Below are 21,402 nucleotides of genomic sequence, written 5' to 3'. Positions count from 1 at the left end.
CTGAACGTGGCTGGTTACTAAAAAGGAGTTGGAGGAGGCTGTGTCTGGGGCAAAGTTGAATGTATGAGACAAGAAAGACCGCATGTCAGAATGAGACAGTTGGGCTAATGAAGAAGATGCTTTCTGACCTTGCTGATGACTGAATCAAGAGAAAGGGCATGCATCACACAAATCAGGAGAGGCAATGATTTTGTTTGTTGTGTGCAGGTGTTGAACCAGACGACAAGGCTCGAGCTGCAGCTTCTACAACATTCTATTTCCACCAACAAACTTGAAAAGCAGATTTTGGACCAGACCAGTGAAATCAACAAACTACAAGACAAGAACAGGTAACACTACAAAATACTTGAGATTGGGAACTGTACCCTTTCTAGACACATAGCCCACCTCATGACTGTAAGCACGGATTCCCCAAAGTGAGGGGTTTCTGCCTACAGCATATACGGGTCAGAGGCCCTGACAACAAGAGGCAAGGAGAATTCTTGAAAAAACTTCAAAGTTGTCATTAATCCTGAATTTTATTTTCCATTCTGGGCCTTTAAAGACTCCAGCAGGATTCTTTCAATTGCCTCAACATTATGCAGTTTAACACACACACACACACACACACACACAACTAGTGGGGTTGTGAAGTGACACTGCCTGAGAGCTTTAATATTAACGACACCATATTTCTTGGCTCTTGGTGGCGGTGGGGTGGCAGTGACTGTGGGTGGGGTGATGTTCCTCACTCATGTAGTCCTAGCTTGCCTAAAACTTTCCGTGTAGACCAGGCTAGCCTTGGACTCACAGAGATATGCCTGCCTCTGTCTCCCTAGTGCTGGGATTAAAGAAGTGTACTGCCATGCCTAGTGGGGACCTTGTTTCTTGCAAGATGAACCACATCAGGAAAGCTGGAACAGCCTCTTTTGTGTAGTATTTTATTTAAAACTTACATTGAAGGCTGGAGAGATGGTTCAGCAGGTAAAAGTGCTTGCCAGACAAGCCTGACCACCTGAGGTCAATTCCCGGAACACATGGAAAGATGGAAGAAGAGAACCAGCTCTGCTAAACTGCCCGCTGGCCTCATATGCAGCAGTGGTCTGTGTCCACTTCCCCACGCCCTTGCTCACTAGTGTGAATGCACCCGTAAATACCTTAAGCAGCTTATGATGAAGTAAAAGGAAATGTTAATGTGAAATACAGTTGAGTCAATCTTTAAGTTAGATATTTAAAAATCTACACGATAACCTATACATTCACATGCTTATTTTACTGGGAGACGGCAGGGAGTTAGATGCTTACTCCTTGTTTTCAACAGAGACTGCATCTGACATGGAGAATGGTCCTAAGAGCATGTCTCTCTCTTTATGCAGAAAAGGGATGAACATGGGCTCACATCATCCTCAGAGTTAATAAAGAATTAAGCTGCAGTTACTTTTCCTGTTCTCTGGGTAGCCGGATTTGCTCTATCTTTTATTTAGGAGCTTGAAAAGCAAATAGACTTTTTTCTTATCTGAACAGTTTTATTTCCTATTTTAAATTTCCCTCTGTATAGTAAGAAATGAGCACTTGAGACTGTAACAATCTTAGCTTCCCTTGGCAAGACTCCTGCAGATGCTGGTGGTAACGCTTACTTATGTAAACACCCCACCTCTCAGAAATGCAGCACTGCTCAGTTTGTGGAGCACTTCTTCCCAGGCGTCAACATCAGGTCAACATGCCCACCATGCCACCCAGTGTCTTCTCGGTAAACCCTCCTATTATTCAGGATGCATAGGGGATTGGATCTATTGTCCACTTTGGATAGCAAAATCCAAGGGTACTCAAGTCCAGTATATGAAATGTGACAGTATTACCCTGTAGCCTACAAAATCTCTCTCTATGGGTTAAACTGGCCCTATGTTGTTTACAGATAGTACACAACATGATGTAATTGTGCTCAAATTATGCTGTATTATCTGGGGAGTAATAACAAAAAAGAGCGGGTATATAAGTTTAGCATGAGCGAACACCCTCCGGTAGTTTCAATCCCAGTGTAGTCACATCACAGATGCAAAGCTTGTGACTATGAAGGTTTACCTGTCTTTAGTGTCAATGTTTGCTTTTTTTTCTAGAAAACTTCAACTCTTGCCCCTTATTTTATACACGCTGTTGAAATACACTTTGTTACACAAAGAGAACAGTTTGGAAATACACAGAAACATCCACTACATTTTAAAATTCTTCTCAGGGTTTAGTGTGATTTCTTTGTAAATCAAGGATCTTCAGTTATAGAGAATAGTGTTTCCAATCACGATGTAGCTTCCTAATAATTCTTGCTTAAATAATCCCTTGCATTGAAGTGTTTCACATTTCCCCCAGTTTAACTGACCTGGATCAATAAATAATGTGCCTTTCCAAGAATCGATATCATCTTGTGTTTATGATTAAACCATGAAGTTTCTCTGTAAAAGCACTTGCCACACGTATCCAGTACAATGAAGTTTCTTGACTCACCTCAACAGTTTTTCTCAACTTGAAATGTTAAAAATCTACCTGAGGCACTCTGTTGGAGCTGCTTTGCCGGGTATGGGTACAAAAAGTTTGATTTATCATAAAAACCTGTCAGTAACAAGAACCACATGGAAGGAACAAGAATCTTATAAGCTGCAAAAACTGTTTTCTCTTTTGTTACAGGTATGGAATAATAAAGTTTCCTTGTCAAAACGTCATGAAATTTCATTGATGACGTTAGCTCTCTTGATGGGTGTTTCCTGCCTTCAATTCTGACCAGTCTAAGATTTTTAAGAAATATGATTGGAAAAAAAAATGTGTCCCACATTCCACAAATGATTTTCAACAATGTTCAAAAATTTCTTCAAAGTGAAATTGCTTTCTTTACTGATTCAAGCAAAACCAAAAATATTTATCAGGATCAACATTTCTCCCCAAATCAATACTATTACACCTTAAGATTCACTAGAGAAAGTTAAATTTACTATGTGCTTTTCATTTCACCTTTCTCTTTTCCTCTAACAATAACTAAGCAACTCTGGGCTGTCTACCAGTGCCATGAAGTACGTAGTAGCCACTGATTCTACGCAGCTACCAAGAGGCAAAGGTTTACAAGTCAGGTTTCCCGCTCTTGTGTTCATCCCGCTGACAACAGCAACTGCCACAGCCTTTACTGCAGGAGTATGTTCCTGGAAGCAGTTCACCATCTTAACTGCCTCGTATTTACACAGTCCACACACCTGGAATTGTTTTCTGTAGCTTACTATACAGGAACAATTTCCAGTTAAAAATCAGTACGCTCTTAATCCATGTATCTTTACAAACTAAGATTAGAAATAACCATAAAAATGTTAAGAAACCTTTTGGGACTTATATGTCATACCTTTATCAAGCAATTTTTAAGCAGCTTTTCGAGGGGCTTGCTCAGGCTCTAGGTGTTGAGCACTACCTAAGTGACACAGACTGGTTAGACTTCCCAGAGACGGGATCCACAGCAAGACAACAAAAACAAAACAAGCAAAAAAAATAACAAAGGAGTTTAGAGTAAGAATGATCTGCCTTTGAGTCTGGCATCACCAGACACCTGGGCGTATCTGAAGGCATGTGTTTTATTGCCTTTACATTTTACTTTTGTTCAATTTACTCCTTGGACATGGGACAATAATGTTAATACTGGTAATAAATAACATTTCCTAAGTGTCACCTAAAGGTCTGTTTATACTTTTACATGCACTTATTCCTTGGAACAGCCTCTTGCAGTGGGTAATATTAACCCAGTTTACAGATGAGGGAACCGAGACACAACTGAGCAAGCCAGAGAGCCAGGACTTAAACCTGTGTATAATATTCGCCTCCATCATAGAAGAGTATTTGCCACAGGGTACTGAAAGAGTTGTTGCTGTTATTATGATCAACATTTAAATGTAAATAGTTTAAGAGAAAGGGAACACATGGCCCAAAGGTCCAATTCAAACTCTGCTCTCACTCAAGAAAAGCAGTTGTAAGCAGAACTTGCAATAACACCAACTTCCTGTGATCTGGGATCAGGCAGTGTTCATGACACAGTCTTTTGCTGAGGCCTTGTGTATTTTTGCATACATACAACTGTATATTCTCTCAGATTTACACACACACACACACACACACACACACACACACACACACACACACACACCTAAATAGATCATCTTGGCAGTCTGAAGGATTTCTTTGGGCTATGAGAAATCTTCCTTCTTAAATTTTCTTTATTTTATGTGCATGAGTTTTTACCCACATATAGGTGTATGTACTGTGTGCATGTCTGGTGTCTGCAGAGGTCAGGAGAGGGCACTGGTACCCTGAAATGCAGATTACAGAAGGCAGCTATGCTTACCACTATACATCCAGAAAACAGTTATGAGTAGCCTGCTGGAAACTGAAGCCAGGTCTTCTACAAGAGCAGCTAGAGAATTTAACCACTGAGCCACCCCTCCAGCCTCCAAATTATCCCATTTTACATTGCATTTTAACCAAACATCTTGTCAGCGCAGAAGCTGACAAGGCCCTGGGGCACCTGGAACGCCCTTCCCTTACAAACACCTTCTCCATAAGCTTCCTAGAGAAGAAGGTGCTGGACATGGAGGACAAGCACAGCGTGCAGCTGCAGTCCATGAAGGAGCAGAAGGACCAGCTCCAGGTGATGGTGTCCAAGCAGAGCTCCGTCATTGACGAGCTGGAGAGGAAGCTGGTGACGGCCACCGTCAACAACTCGGTCCTTCAGAAGCAGCAGCACGACCTCATGGAGACAGTCAACAGCCTGCTGACCATGATGTCATCGCCCCACTGTGAGTAGAGCGCCTTGTTCCTATGACCTGTGGCCTGCCAACCCTCAAGACTCCAACATGATCTCTCTTAGGGGTTTCCTCCAGTAGTACAGGGTCTCAGCAGAGGCCCAAGCAAAAAGGGGGACATGGAGAATGGGGGGGTATTCTACTAATTATCATGAAATACAGACCCCAAACAGTGTGTGTATGTGTGTGTGTGTGTGTGTGTGTGTGTGTGTGTGTGTGTGTGGCATGGTCATATGCACATGTACACATGTGTGTCTAGAGGCTGGAAGACAACCTCGTTCCTTGGGTGCTATCCACTTTGTCTTTAGAGACAGAGTGTCCCGCTGGGGCCTGGAGCTCACAGCGTAGGCAAGGCTCACTGGCCAGGGGTCCAGGGATCTACGATTGTCCCCTGCTCAGCACTGAGATTCTAGGGTTGTGCTGCCATGTCTGCCTTTGATGTTTGATGTGAGTTCTAAAGTTCACACTCAAGATCCCAGGCCTGTGAGGTTCACCCTTTACTGAAAGCTGGCATTCCAACCCCCAAAGATAGCTTTGATTCAAGGCTGCAAAGTTCTCATCTTGAGTTAGTTCCACCTTCAGCTAAATGGAGGTGGCTGGCAAGTTATTAAGCCACAGTGAATCTTTCTTTGGCTTTCAAGTGGGCAAACTTTCCTGGGCCCCTTGGAAGGCTAGACACGTAAGTGAGAGCACCGTCCCCAACTCCCCATGACTGGCGTGCGGATGGCACCAAGGAGACAGCAGTTCCATGCCCTTAAAGTAAATTCTGCCTCCTTCATTACCAGTTTTACTTGTTAGCTTCTTTTAGTTACTGGGGGATGGGGGGTAAAGGGTGGGAGAGGGAGAGGGAGGAAAAGAGAATCATCAGCCACCAGTTAAAGATGTAATATACTATCTTTACACTGTTTGTTGTTTGTTTTTTTTTTCCTGTAGGAATTCTTTCCTAACTGAATTTGATTTCATTTTTATTGTGGTTTATTTCACAATGTCCTCCTCAGTTGGTTTGTGGAAGGACTGGAGCGTGGGGTAGGGTGGGGTGGGTGGGTGTGAGAAGAATGGGAGTTGAAGCAATGATGGCAGAAGGAAACATATAAGCCTATAGGGTTTAAGCACATAGGTAAACAGGCATGTTGTGCAGGCACATGCATTTGTGCAGGTAGAGGCCAGGGGAAGATGCCCAGTACCCTGCTCCCGCACTCTCAGGGAACCACAGCTAGGCTGACAGCTAAAGAGCTACTGTAATCCCCCTGTTGCCCAACCCCAAGAGTTGGGGTACTGCTGTATGCTGCCACATGGGGATTTCTACAAGGGAGCAAGGATCCAAGCTTTGGACCTCAGGCTCACTGAATGGGTACTCTGACCTAACACAGAGCCCTCTTTTCAGTCCTCAGTTTAATACTCTAGAAAGGATTAAAGACTTAGCCTCAGACATACAAAGAACAGTCAGTGTGTACATTCCAACTTCAGTGGGAAAACAAGCCAAAGAGACCTGGGGGGTGATGGTGGAGCGGATGCTGCTTTAGGTGCAATTCCCTCTGTTCTTTTATAATGTCTGCCCGAGTCCAGTCCAGAAGGGACTTTTTTTTAGGGGTTGGTTTATTACAGCTCATTATGAAGCACCCCATTACACACAGTTGATTTTGAAAGGGAATAAGGAGCTGGCAGGATTGCTCAGTGGGTAAAGGTGCTTGCCAACCAAAAACCTGTGTTTAGATCACTAGGAAGGATGACTGGTGGAAGGAGAACTGATTACTGCAAATTGTCCTGACTGCCATGCCCATACCATGGCACATATGCACATACACGTAGACACACACACACACACACACACACACACACAAATATAAATAAATAAATGTAATTTAAAAAAGTTAGCAAGAGCTATTTGTATTAATTTCCCAAACTGACAGGAAAGCATTCCGGGAGGGTAACTTTGGGAATGAGTGCAGTCTGCCCTGCTTATATGAGAACAAATGTCCAGGTACTAGGTAAAAGGCTTTTCTCCACTCACAAACCCCACTTAAATGTCTGCTTTTTAAAACACAGCTAAGGGCTCTGCTGTTGTCCCTAAAGAAGAGCAAACCACCTTCAGAGACTGTGCAGAAATCTTCAAGTCAGGCCTCACCACCAGTGGCATCTACACGCTGACCTTCCCCAACTCCACAGAGGAGATCAAGGTAAGGAAGGATGCCCCCTATCAGCTGTGGGGGCTCCCTGGAGTCACTGCAAGCACCCACGCCCCATGCCCTTCCCAGGCTCACAGCGAGGGATCTGCCGGTGCTGGGTAGAGCGTGGATGCTGCGCACACGGCCTGCAGCTCCGCCTTCCTCCACACGCAGGTCCTATTGCAATGAGGCATATGCTCAGGTGTCTCCCCCAAGGCGCTGGCACCATCTCATTAATTTTAGTGGAGATATCTTCTCCAGACTGAAGCTGCATGAACCAGTCTGTCTTCATTTTACCAAGCACTAGTTACATTCCATTTTGGAGTGAGCTCACTGAGAACACACCTAACAATACTGTTCAGAAGGGACTAGCTTGCACACGTATAAACTGTCAAAAGCGCACTTGGCTGCCAAAATTTAATAAAGGCAGTCACTTTTACTGAGGCAGGGGGATTCCTTGAGTGCAGAAGTTCAGGATCTGCTTGATAAACACTTTGAGAGTCTCTCTCAACAAAATCCCAAAACAAGAATACCTTTTACTGCTGTGACAGATTTCTTTGGCACTACTGCCATTCTTTCTTTAGATTGCATGCAGACCAGGCAGAGCACCATGGGGACAACTGTTTCCATATGAAGTTGCTCACAGGGACTCCAGGAAGCTCAGGATTCCACAGTTCATAGTGGGAGACTGTGCTCCTGTCCAGTACGGTCCGGAAGACCTGAGCACACTGCCCAAAGGCACAATTCTTCTCCTCTCATGTGGGGGGAGTTCAGATGGGTGTCTGTTCCATCTGTAGAAAGTAGACAGGACCCCAGCCCTGTCCAGCAGGGCGGGTTAATACACAGCAGACTGGGCCATCCACTGGCAGCCCTGAAGAAGCCCAGAGAGACTGAATTTCAGCAGGCAGTCTTTCCCTGGCTTCACTAAGAGTTCTGATGAGGTAGGCTGACATTGCATGAGATCAGCATGAAGGTTTATAAGTGCCGGACACTGTCTGTACTGCATGTTAACAGACAGGGCTGCATCTAAGGTAGGAGGAGCTACGCGCTGAGGCAACATGGCCCTAGAGGACCATGGGTGCTCGGGAAGCTGGGTCAACAGGGCAACTTCAGAGGCTCTGGAAACAGCGTCTTTCTGAGCTCAGCATTGTCTTCAGAATTTAACATAGTATCAAAGTAGAATACAAGCATTAAGAGTTTAAAGATACAGAATTTGAAACAGAAACATACACTTTGATTATGAATTAAAAAACAAATAGTGTGTTATGTAGAATAACACTTCTCCAATTCATTCAGGCTGCTTTAAACCAACCTTAAAAATCAGTTAATGTCCAAGGTGGCCTAGAAGCAGGGCACCGGGCAGAAGAAAAGATACAGCTTTCTGCAGATGAAAAACTAGTAACTCCAGACTGAGTCTACCCTCCCCACCCCCCCCGCCCCCCACCCCCCCCCGCCCCCCCCCGCCCCCTACCCCCTCCACCCCACTACGCAGCTTGCAAGATACATCTTTGCATTCTGGTGTCTGTCACAAGATGTCTGCATGTTCTTGGCCTGGTAATAATGCAGACAGGAGCTCCAAGAACAGACAGAGGTTACAAGCACACTGGCAACACTTGCGGATCTGGGAGCACACTCTCACACAATCACATAGTCACATGATGTGTGACTAGGGATGCTTTTCCTGCCAGCACCATGCTACCTACCCTCACAGTTTGACAAGCAAAAAGTGTAAAGATCCAGTGCCCTGCATTATGTGTCTAGGTCATGGTTAGAGATAGATTTATATTCCCTTTAGTATTCTCAGTAAAAATATATCCATTTACACAGCAGGGAACAGTAAGTTTTTTTTTTTTTCAAAATCTCATTCCCCCCCCCCCCCAAACAGCTGTCTAACGGTGATGGGATTAGCTCAGTGGGGAAAAGTGATTGTCATGCAAGCCTGATGACCTGAGGGTGATTCCAAGATCAGAAGGTGAAAGGAGAGGACCAACTTTCAGAAGTTGTCCTCTGACTTCCACTTGCATGCTCTGCTTACCCCCCTCACACACTAATAAAAGATTTTAAAATTAAAATAACGGGGCTGTATTATATTTATCTCTAAACTTCCTTCCAGACTTGAGGTTCCATAATGACAATGTGATCTTGTGTCACTCGCCTGTCATCCCACCTTACATGGTGTGACAGTACCAGAGGTGACCCTGGGGTAAATAATACACGGAGCCTGCACAGTGGGTCACAGCAGACATAGCTATCTAATTCAAAGGAAAGAATGCTCAGGCCACAGGCTTTAGATCACAGCTTTACATTTACATGAGGTTTTTGTGAAAGGAGACACACACTCAAAGGGCATCTGTGAGAAGCACAAGCATGTGCTTTGCTAGTTAGGAGCACAATTGTTTCCTTCCCCAGGTTTCTCGGGGATAAGACTCCCAGAGCTTATGGACGTCTGCTATTTATTCGGTTCATCAAGGCCTGAAGCTGGGGCACAGCACTCAACTCAAGCATTGCTTGCTGAACAGCTTCAGGCTTCGGGTCCTCGTGCCAGGCGGAGGGATGCAAATCAAAAGCATTAAGCGCCTCCAGGTTTGTGGCAGCGGAAGTGGTCATGCCCTGCCTGAGGACGGCTGCCTTTCAGATCTGCGTCTGATCCTTGTTAGTGTTTTTGCTGAGCATCTCCTGGCCATGTGGACACTCCACTGGAATACCATGTCTTTTTGCAAATTTCACAGCCCAGTGAACCATAATTCTCTGTTTCTCACAAATGCTTTGTTCTTTATTTCTTAAAAATCTGGACAAAGTATTAAGAGAATGTTCTAGCAACTTTGTCATGGTCACTAATAGAGAATAAAAACATGGTTCATATAATTTATTTATGTACTAGCAGTGACCCTTAATGTTGGGAGTCTTGCTTCTGACTCCCACAAGATAAATGGTCCTCTAAACAAGGAAGAGCCTGTTTCAAATATCATCAAGCAGCTAGCTCCATTGTGAAGATTTTGACACCAGGAGTCAGATATTATTAGAACAAGGGTGGGCTCACTCAGACATTTCTTTCCATCTACCAACATGCCACTTAGGATGCTGGGGAACTAACGGCTGTGCACAGCCACTGGGTCCTGACCCTGGTGTAGCTTGTTCAGTGTACGTGGATAGGGGTTAGCTAACAGAAACAGCATCCATGCACAGTGATAGCCAGGGGTTCCTTCAGCATATCTGCTTCGTGTATTTAAATAGTCTCACTGAGGATAGAACCATTTTGTTTCATGCCACATGTCTTTCTAAACTCAAGTCAGTTTGGGGAAGGTGACATGAAGGCCCAGGCCCTTCCTGGGGAGGTAGAACAGTGGTGGAGAGATGTTTCCATAAAGCAATCCACTAAACATATCAAGGTCCGTGAGTGACAGAGATGAACAACATGGTGGACTAGGTGGATTCCGTGGGGTTCAATTCCTTAAAGGCAACATGAAGAAATAGGATGAGAGGCTCTTATGGCTCTTTTAGTTCTCATCCCTAGAATCCTAACTCACAAATATAGAGCAGCTATACTTTAGCTAACTCTGCAAAAATGGCCTTTCTTTGTCTCCAAAGACCATGGCATTCAACAAAGGAGGAATATTCATAACTGGTTGTGAACCCTAATATTCCTACCATGTTTGCCGTAGGGGAATTATCTTATTTTCTGGCAAACTTTTTTTTTTTGTCCTACTGTAATCTCATAATTGAAAAGTATTTATATAATCTTATTTTCAGGGGTTCTTAATTTTACAATAAAACTCCAGCTGAGTTGAAATTAAACATGCAAGCCCAAAGAATTTTGCATTCTGGGCAAAGTTTTTAAAGACCACTGAGGCAGTTTAAAAGCAGAAATAAAAGAGTGGGGAAAAAATGCCACAGGCAGCACAGGAAATGTGCAGAAGCCTGAACTCCAATCCTGGTGTCAGAGCTGCCCAGCCAAGCCAGGTCACATGGTGCTGGCACGGTAGAACCCCGAGGCCCTCTTAGGCAGGAGAAACTGGCTCTCTCTGCACACAGAGGAAGCCCAACAGCTCCACGGTAGGAGAACATGACAGCAGTGTGGTACTACCTTGTAGTGAAAAGGCTGTGACTCTACAATGTGGGTGTAGCTGGCAGTGAGGGTTATTCCCCACAGTGAACACAAGCCTGTGGTTTTCTAAAGGTGTAGGATTTGAGGAGAATCTGCCACAGTCTCCTCAAAGTCACAGAGAATCACTCTTAAAAACAATTACGGAGTGGGACTCTTTAGCCAGAGCACACGATGAGCAGGAAGTCCGGTTTTCACCAGTGCGTCATGTGATTCAGTTGCTTGTCAATCATCACCATTTAAATTTTTCCAATACACTCCAAAAATCTGGCAGCAACAATTTACCCCAGCAGTTATTACAACACCCCTCTCCCCCGAAGGTGCCACTACTACAAAGGCCTGGGTCACCAAACTCTAACATGCAATGACTGTGTGCTTTTTCCTGCAGGCCTACTGTGACATGGACATGGGTGGAGGAGGGTGGACAGTCATCCAGCACCGGGAAGATGGCACTGTCGACTTCCAGAGAACGTGGAAAGAATATAAAGAGGTGAGGAAGTGTGCTAAGCCACCTCAAAGAAGTGCTTTCCTTTGGGAAAACTAATTTTCCAAGGTCTTCAGAACTGTAGACACAAATGCAGGACTGACCAATGGCTTCTGAAGACATTGTTTATGATACAGTTCTTTGTGACCACCTTTTCGGTCTCTCTTAAAAGTCAAAGTACCTGAAATGTAAAGCAGTGCACTCCGGGGGGCTGCTCTGTGGTGAGGCTCCCATAGCACAAGCCGTTACGGTTTTTGGTACCCAGGTGGGTCTAGCTATTCCCCACAGCTACATCTCTACTCATGGTTATCCCAGTGGCTTTAGCTATTCTAACAGTTTATTTTCTTCCAAGAACAGCTCAGTAACTTAAAATTGACGTTAAAGAAAATCTATTTCCTGAGCTGGGGAGATGATTCATCCATAAAAGGTTTGCTGTGCAAGTGCAGGGACTCGAATTTGAATCCCCAGAACCCATCTAGAGCTGCACATGTTGGTTCTCATCTGTAATCCTATGACAAGATAATAAGACAAGTAAGCCCCCCAGAATTTTGTGGACCGGCCAGCTAGCCTTGTACATGCAGTGGTGAAAGAGAAACCCTGCCTCAAACAAGGCAGAGAGTAGAGCTAACCCCAGAGTGCCACTGGCTTCCACAAGTGCACAGTGGCCTTTATTTACCATCATATATTTTCTCTCTCAAAATTAAAAACATCTTTTCTGTGTGCAAGACCACATTTGATCGGTACAGGGCTAGGGAGTACCACCTGCTGACTGAGATAAGCTGGTGGAATCCAAACACAAGGGACAACAAGTGGACTAACTGAACTGCTGTCGGCCACAGGGGTTCGGGAGCCCTCTGGGAGAGTACTGGCTGGGCAACGAGTTTGTCTCACAGCTGACCAACCGGCATCGCTATGTGCTGAAGATACAGCTGAAGGACTGGGAAGGCAATGAGGCCCATTCACTGTATGAGCACTTCTTCCTCTCCAGTGAAGAGTTCAATTACAGGTGAGTAAGCTGTCACTTTCTGGGGAATCACTCTAGGCGCTCATCCAAGAGGCCCATGACTGCGCCGTACTGCACTGCTCTTTCTTAGAGGCACTGATGTCTTTAAGTTTCTCTAGGTTTCACATCCTAGCTTTTGCTGGTGACAAAACTCGCTAGTTTAGGCACTTGCCTTGCATGGGCCAGACCCTAAACCAGTCCCTAGGAATGTATAGGAAACCCTGAGGGCAGTTTTGAACCTGTTGCTTCCCTGTGTGTGCTCAAAGGAGATGCTGTGTGGCAGACAGCATGCCATTGGTGGCCCCTGGAGAATCAGTGAGTGTGAGAGGCACCTGTGATATAGACTGTAAGAGTAGACAGACATCAGGGCCATTATGTTTTCTTACCAAAAGTATTAAACTGTAGCCCATGCTTTAAAGGTTAAACGAGGTTAATTGTTGTGACCAACCCATCCCAAATTAAGAAACAGAGCACATGTCTGAGTCACAGCACCTCCATAGCTTTTAGCTCACCCCACCCATCTGAAGATAGTAAAGACAAATGTTCCCAGAGCACGGGCAGCCCTGACAGCACACTTACTCTGGCTGTGAGGTCTGGTTAGGGAGGAGAGCAGCAAGGATGTGGCTTTCTGGTGGATGGCTGGAGGCACGCATGGGGTGCCGGAGTGAGCCTATACAGTGCTGCGCTCAAATCCAGGTTCCTTGGGGGTACAGGGCAGGAAGGGAAGGACTGTAGCCCCAAAGGAGCAGGTCTGTGCACAGCTGACTGCAGGCGCCCAAAGAGGGCGTGAGCACCTACTGCTCCTGTCTACAGAATGCAGAATGAAGAATGAAGCCAGCTGAAGCCACAGGGCACAAGCGACACACAACAGGGCCCCCGTAAACAAAGCCACAGCCCAAGGTGCCACCTCTGTCTCAGTGGCACCCAGGCCCCGTGGAGAGGAAGCTTGACTGTATCGCGTCCTTGGCTGGTGTCCTAGGAAGGTCACAGTGGACAGCACAGGGAAGCCTGCTCAGAGCCTGCGGCCTGACCTGACAGCTACATGCTGCCCAGGACAGCCTGCTTTTTACAGACGGTGGCTGAGGACTCAGAAGCTGTTTTCAAAGCAGGCAAAGCCTGATGTGGATTTGAAACAGTCAGTGAGGCAGTGGGGGAAACTTCTAGAACACCCACCACGCCAGCACCCACAAGGTCCCACCTGACTCCAGAGCCCAGATGTCAGTGATTCTGAGACACAAGTGGTTTTCATTGTGCTATCTCCAAGCTAAATATTTTCTTAACTGGCAGCAGTTAGTAATCTACAATAGAGGGATTTTTTTTTTTAAAGAAGGAAACAAATAAATGAGGAATTAAGTCTGTTTATATAGGGAGATTTTACTAACTGGGTCAATCACCCTTCCACACTGACATAAAAATATCTTAAGCTGAGGTTCTTTTGGAAATGCAAACTTATTTTGAATATACTATTTGAAAAGAAAAAAACTCACTGTCTTTTTTAGGCTTAATTTATTTGGAAACGTAAAACAAATAGCCCATAAAAGCTGGATACACTAATTAGCAGGATGATAATATGGTAAGTGGACCGTGAAACAGCGGGGAGTAAAGGGTGCTCCAGAGCTGACCATGCTTCCTGCAAATGAGAACAAGCAGAAAACTGAAATGCTCATGAGAAGGGGGTGCGCAGCAGAAGGACAGTCTGTCTTTCTGTCTGCCTGTCCCCTTCTGCCCAGATCCCTAAGTTAGTGTCTCATATAACCTAAGCCCCCAAACTTGGCCAGGGATGACCTCAAACTCCTGATTCTGCTGTCTCTACCTCTCAGATGCTAAAACTATAGGCCCGGGCACCATCATGGCCAGCTCATGGCTGTTCTCAATAACAGATCTGAAAGAATGTACTTTTATCTGGAAGGCCTCCAAAGGATCTAAAATTGTACAACCTTTCAAATAGACTAATAAAAATAGCTTTCTCTTTCATATTACTTGCCTTTGGAGGACATTTAATGAGTCCCCTGAGAACTGACCTTTCAAAGAAGACAAGAGACTGAAAAGGAAGACGAGCATCAAGCCTCGGGAGTGGGGGTGGGGATGGCGTATGTCCGGCCCACCTAGGCTTTAAGAGAAAAGGACCAGAAGGAAATGTGTTTTAGATTCTCAAACACGTAAGAAACAGTAACCCACACACTGCAGCTGGTGTCCTGGGGCGGCATGAGCGCTCAGTGTGCACACCTTGCGAAGAGCCCTGGGAGGGGGGCTCTCCTCTCTGCCTGTTCCCACATGAGATCCTGAGAAGTGAATGCCCCTAAGGTGGTGGTTCTCAAGGACAGGAGGCTCTACAAAGGAGAACACGTTTGGGGGCTCACAGGACACGTCCTAGTCACCACCTAGGCTCTCCCCTTGTGGCATCCTGGCCCAGCAACTCTTGAGTCTAGATCTCATCACATCATGGGGATGCAGCATACTAGTCGCCCAAGGCATGCCAAGACACCAAAAGGACATCCTCACGGCTGCCAGAGCATGTAAAACCCAGCTCTGGCCTGACTTGCATCGTCTGACCACGGGCAGTCGGTGGCAGTGATGTGATATCTTACAGAATTATACATTCTAACTGGGCGTGACTGTGAACCACTGTAACCCCAGCACTTTGGAGGCTGAGGCAGGTGGACTGCCACAAGTTCAAGGTCAACCTAGGCTGCATAGTGAGTTCAAGGCAAGCTTGAGCTACAGTGCAAAACAAAAACAGTATAACGAAACAGTAAGTAAATAAAATGATGATGTTTTTCATTTCGCTTAGATTCTCCTTGTTGGCACAGTTGGCTGCCACAAGCCACACTCTGGCAATGGTCCAACAGTTTGGGCCATGACCAGGTGTCTGCACTGACATTTACTCCCTTCCTGGGGTAGGGAAGGTTTATTAAAGCAGCGTATAAAATCACGGCAAGGCAGTTACAGTCACTTACTCTACACAGCACTGTGTCTTTCTACTCCAAACTCAACACCCACTCCTTGTCTCCCAGCCCGTCCGCCCCAGCTCCTGCCCCTTCGGAACACAGAGGGGTATCCAGTCATTCCAGAATCTATTCCACAGGGACAGTGGATGGGGGTCTGTGGGGAAGCCCCCTTGTACTACAGATGCCTCGCCTTATCTGAACACAGAAGGAAAATAAATTACAAGGCCCCCACCAAGCCCTGCTAGTGCTGCTGCAGGCAATATGTGTTGAAGTTGTCATGAAAACATCCCCCTTTGTCGGAGGGTTTGATGATAAGTTGGTTCCTGTTTATACCAGTGCAAAATATTTTGTACAGAGTAGGCACTGGAGTGCACTGACCGGCCAGGGCGCGTTCTGTAGAATGGAATTCTTCACCATGAGAAATTTTCCACTACGGTGAATCAACAATCCCAGCCAGTTACAGTTTTTATTTTTTCCTTTGCACGTTCCAGGATTCACCTTACAGGACTTACAGGCACCGCGGGCAAAATAAGTAGCATCAGCCAACCAGGAAACGATTTTAGCACAAAGGATTCGGACAACGACAAATGCATCTGCAAGTGTTCCCAGATGCTCTCGGGAGGTAGGGAGACTCTTCCTATTTGTACTGGCAAGAAGTAACTGCACAGCATGGAAGGCTGGCAGTGTGGTGCTCAGGCTGGGGTGGTTGACAGTGGCCTTACTTTCATAAGAGGACCAGCTAGCTGGATGGTGAGTGGGAACCAGCCCGTTGGTTCCACGTCCTTTTGGCTCAAGTGTGAAGTGAGAACATGGCATGGAGCTGGAATTGTCACTGGGCCAACAGCGTACTCTCTGGAGAATGGGGAGCATGCTGGGTGAAGTATGTGAATATGTAACATCCAGCAAGCTCTCTGGAGGTTGTGCTCACTAAACAGATGAAAGGCGAATGGTTTACCTCCATTACTTTATTTCTGTTTAGCTTAACATCCAGCCAAGGACTTTACAGCTGTCTCTTGCAATGATTCCTACACATAGCAAATGATTGAAAGAAGAAGTGGGCTGGCACGACAGCTTAGCGGCTAAGGCGCCTGCCACGTACACATGAGAGCTGCAGTACCCCTGTAGGAAGCTGAGCATGTGATGTGCTGTGACCCCAGAGCTGGGCCATGCTTGCCTGTCCATCTAGCTGAATCCCTGAATTCTAGGCTTGTTAGGAGACTCTATCTCGGGCCTGTGAGATAGATGGGTGAGTGGGTAAAGGTGCTTGCTGTCAAGTCTGACAGCCTGAGTTTGATCCCCGGGTCCCAGTGGTGGAGGATGATATGCTGTGGCATGTCCCCACAGCAAATGAATAAATAAATAATAAATAGGTAATTAAAAATATACAAATTGTTACTAAGACAAGTAAATGATCTGAGCTTGAACCACACCTGCTCTTCAGTCAAGAATCCTTATGGCAACAAGTGGATTTATTTATGAGATGAAATGAAATTTAGAACCTGAAATTTCATGTGAGAATTAAGCCCCCCTAGGGGGCAGATCCTAGAGTTCTGGAGTTCTTGGGAGAGCAGAGTGGCCACTTGGTGGCATGAGTTTTCCCCATTAGTTGTAATTATTCAGAGGAAAGAAAGCCATGGAACTGTTTTGTAAAGGGGGCTAGACTCTATCTCACTGCAACAATTGTCTTTAAAGACACATGACACGGGGCTGGATTCTGGGGGCCTGGTACCCCTAATCCCGAGGATGCCTGACATTCCCACACTTAGACCTCTCTGGAGAGGCGACCTGTTCTCAGACCACCTGTGTGCTGCTACTACAGAGCAGGAAGGCTACTTCACAACCAAGGACACAATCTATTTATTTACCTGGTTCAAGATTCAGGGCCTGAGAGTAGAGCTGAGAGAGACAGGGGAGAAGGGAAAATGGGGAGGTCCGGGCTCCAGGAGGCCAAGTTCCAAGGCACAAGCTCACCCATGGGGAAGCTGTCCTATGGAGCAGCAAGAAGTCTGCAGGAGCAGTGCCACAGATGCCACCTGCGGGTTAAGACAGATCTGCGGCTGACATTTCTCCATGTCCCAAGGATTTTGCACAATACAGGATCTTTTTTACACACCTCCATGTATCAGAATCACCAGGCAGCAATGAAACAGCTGTACTCCATGGAAAAAAATTATTATAATTAATTTTAGAGACAGTGCCTTGCCTTACCAATATGGTGTCCCACCTGCCCCGACGTAGCATTGGAATTGGTGTTTCACCCACGTTATTATCAACTCTTGCTATTGTTTTCTGTATTTAAAAATAAATGCTCTCATACAATTGGTGTCTCTCCCACACAAGGCTTAAAAGATGAATTCAGATTAGTACACCATCGAGTTTACCCTTTCAAACGGCAAATCTTGCCTGCAAGATCCTGTTTGTGGGTGGAATCCAGAGCTACACAAGGAAGGTCCTGATGGCTGCGTGACTCCCTCAGCACTGCACCTTAGAGTGGTAAAGTTCATTTTTCCCTGGCTAGGAACAAACAGAGCACCAGGCTCTCGGCTTCAATCCCAACCAAAACAATCCCATAGCAGAGAACGGGAATCCTTTGGCCCACCTTGCTGTTAAGACTTCTACTCACATCTACCTCTAGTTCACCACAATGTTCCCAGGGGAGACAGGCTTTTCACACAGCACTGACCAACATTCCTCCATGGTGCCAGGATTCTACACAAGAGGAGCTAGAAAGCGTATAGGAACACATGCTACAACAGAACCGTGAATGCGTCGGGTGTGCAGTCTGTGTCTGTGGAATAACAAATCCATGTGGCTCTTCCCACACCGTGAGGGCGTTGTGTGCACGCGCCCAAGCCCCACTGACACAGGTGCTGCCCCTCACTCATGATTCCTTCTGTGTTTCACTTTCACAGGCTGGTGGTTCGATGCCTGTGGCCCTTCCAACTTGAACGGACAGTATTACCCGCAAAAGCAGAGCACAAACAAGTTCAACGGCATCAAGTGGTACTACTGGAAGGGGTCTGGCTACTCGCTCAAGGCCACCACCATGATGATTCGGCCAGCTGACTTCTAAAAGCCTGCCTGTGCCGCCAGAAGGACGGACTGCGTCCAGAGATTAACCCCTGAAGCACTGAGAGGCACCAATGCACAACAGCCCCCTTCTGCGTCAGGAGGCGCTCCTGCGGGTCGGGGAGGATCTGTGTGTGCCAGACTGGAGCACATCGCTTAAGCCTGCACTGCTAAAGAACCAAAGGAAACACAAAGGCACTGCGTGCGTGCGGGCTGGGAAACACCTGTGGGAGGGTGATGCTGACGCTGAGAATCAGAGGGACAGCATGCAGATTCTGCCACAAGGAAGAGGGTTCCCTGAGCGCTCATCAGAAAATAACTGGAAAACGGAACGCTTAGACCATGCAGATAATCCTGGGACCACACTCCTCTACGCACAGTTTGCAGACTGAATATATGTGCAGCATGGCTGTCTCAATGACAAGACGGCAGCGTGACGTAGAGACAAATGTCCTCTCGGGACAGCAGCGAGTATTTGGGGAGCTGAAAGCGGTGGTAACAGGTTAACATCGGGAGAAGCACAGTGTATTGTTTTCCTCTTAGGTGCTTTACATTTTCATTCGAAGACAGCACATTTACCTATCTCGACGGCTTAGTTTTTAAGGGCTGGATACTATTTACTATATGGTGGAAGCGCCCACATCTCTGGAATTACCACCAAGCGGGCGCCATGTTGGTGTGTGTGGAGACTGAAGTGTTTTGTTTTCTGCCTGGCTGTTAAATATGAAGGTATTTTTAGTAATTAAATATAAGTTATTAGTTGAGGTGATGTCTAATTTTTATGATAATATTTACAATTTTGTTCTTTGGTCACACACATAAAATATCTGTGCCTCGTGACACAGGTTTTTAATGAGGAAAACGCAGTTTCATGATGAAGAGGCTTTGCCATTGGGTCAGTATTCGATCCCACAGATCTGCTCCCTTGTTTACTGAGATATGTTTTACAAAATGAAGCTAAATGTAATTTGTGACTGAAAAAAAAAAAAACATCCCACATAGGACATCTACAAAGCAGTAATTCTCTGAATTAATTTATAGAAAACAATAATTTGCCTTAGCAAGACTTTTATATTCACTAACAAACTGAACACGTATTTCAGCATATAAAGCCAAAATGTCCCTCTCACAGTATTACCAGATAGCCCTAGAAAAAGTTTCAGAACACAACTTTATGCTTGGAACTGTTCAAACTTAGTTCCCTCTGGTCCAGCTCCTCGGAAGCCTGCAGAGTGCATTCTTACCAATGAGCACCTGGAGCCTCCTTACCTGTCTGTCTTCACGTCTATTACCTTTTAAAGTTCTCTAACCCAGTGGTTCTCAACCTTCCCGATGCTGAGACAGTTTCCCACCTTGTGCTGGCCCCTAACCATAACATTATCTCATTGCCACTTCACAACTGTCATTTTGCTTCTGTTATGAATCTAATATGCAGCATATCTGACATGTGACCCCAAAGTGGTCACAACCCACAGGGTGAGAACCAGTGCTCTAAGCCATCTTCTTTCACACAGCCTTGGTGTTAGGAACCCCACACCCTGCTCTGTGCTCAGGTCAATCCGCAGACTCAGAGTGGGCAGGGTGCCCTACTCTTCTGCCACATCAACTTCCTGCCCACTAGCACCAGAGTGAGGAACTCTGTCCCTGAGTTCTGACCACCGCTTCTATTATTACAGTTAGGAAATGTCCACGGGGCCAACATGGCTTTGTACCCAGTTACAACCTCTGACAACAACAACAATGCACAGCTTCAAAACAGCGCTATGTTTCTTGAACGGCCACAATGGCAGGAACTGAGGTGGGAAACCCATCACCTGGGAAGAGCCGGCAGCAGCACACTTCACTTAGAGCAGTCTCTCATGAGCGCAGGAAGATGGATGCCAAAGGTAAACCTGAGCTGCTCAGAGGTACACATACTCTCTTAGCTCAGAGAATGGGAGGAATCTGGGCTTCCACTTTATACTTCAGTTCCTTACACAGTATTTTAAATAAACAAACTGACTGGAAGGACTTTTTTTTTTTCTGTTCTTAAGAAAACATTTGCAAAGTTGAAAGGAAATCAAAACAGTAATCTTAAAAATGAAAACAAAACAATGCAACAAGCTAGATGACTGAGCGATTAGGGAGCAGAGTTCAGCTTCCTGCTGGGTCCCCGGTGCAGGGCCACTTGGCCTGCTAGGCAAGAGAATGGGGACAGCCAGAACAGCCACTGTCTTTCAGAGGCTCATCTTTTCAAACAGTAAACTATCTCAGACCAATCAACATGCTTGCAAATGAAAGCCAACTTCTGTCTAGCCCTGCTTCCAGTCAAACTGTAATTATTTGAGAAGTTAGAATTCAATTAGCAAATATTTAAAACATTTAAGAGTCTATGAAGGTAGAGTTTAGGAAAAACATCAAAATATAAAAACTTCATCACAATGTTGGCAGGCTATAATTTTTATACCTATTACTTTTATTTGACTTAGCATTAGGTTTAAGAGTTGTACAGTCCTATAGGGTTTCATAATTAAATTATTTTAGATTTTTTTTTTTTTGAGAAAAGGTCTCTCCCTATAGCACACGATAGCATCAAACTTGCAATAACCCATCCAGTTCAGTTTCCTAAGTGCTGGACTGCCTGACTTAAGCGAAAGTCCTCAAGATGACATTTCACACTGTACCTTACAAGTGTCTTCCTCAAGTTTTCACATGTGACATCACAAATAAAAAAACAGAAGGCATTCATTTCTGGGATGACGACATCCTTTTAGTCCGAGTGAGGCCGCTCGTAACCTAAGATACTCATAATGGTTCCCTAAGACTACTACATTGCTTTTACAACCA

General features: G+C 45.6%; 2 protein-coding genes across 4 annotated transcripts in view; one reads left to right on the top strand and one right to left on the bottom strand.

The window, feature by feature from the left end:
* Nucleotides 1-19,340, top strand: part of Angpt2 (angiopoietin 2) — a 49,807-nt gene extending 30,467 nt beyond the window's left edge. The window contains exons 3-9 of the mRNA XM_021654749.2: nucleotides 208-329; nucleotides 4,567-4,799; nucleotides 6,852-6,982; nucleotides 11,461-11,562; nucleotides 12,396-12,562; nucleotides 15,999-16,129; nucleotides 18,420-19,340. Coding sequence (XP_021510424.1) covers nucleotides 208-329; nucleotides 4,567-4,799; nucleotides 6,852-6,982; nucleotides 11,461-11,562; nucleotides 12,396-12,562; nucleotides 15,999-16,129; nucleotides 18,420-18,580 — 1,047 coding nt within the window. The 3' untranslated portion in view covers nucleotides 18,581-19,340. The remainder of the gene's footprint in view (nucleotides 1-207; nucleotides 330-4,566; nucleotides 4,800-6,851; nucleotides 6,983-11,460; nucleotides 11,563-12,395; nucleotides 12,563-15,998; nucleotides 16,130-18,419) is intronic.
* Nucleotides 1-21,402, bottom strand: part of Mcph1 (microcephalin 1) — a 206,855-nt gene that overhangs the window by 100,453 nt on the left and 85,000 nt on the right. The window lies entirely within an intron of this gene.

The sequence above is a fragment of the Meriones unguiculatus genome, chromosome 4 (genome assembly GCF_030254825.1).
Source record: "Meriones unguiculatus strain TT.TT164.6M chromosome 4, Bangor_MerUng_6.1, whole genome shotgun sequence".
In the NCBI taxonomy this organism is placed as follows: Eukaryota; Metazoa; Chordata; class Mammalia; order Rodentia; family Muridae; genus Meriones; species Meriones unguiculatus.
The sequence above is the reverse complement of the archived record's forward strand: the minus strand, read 5'-3'. Positions and strand labels throughout refer to the sequence as shown.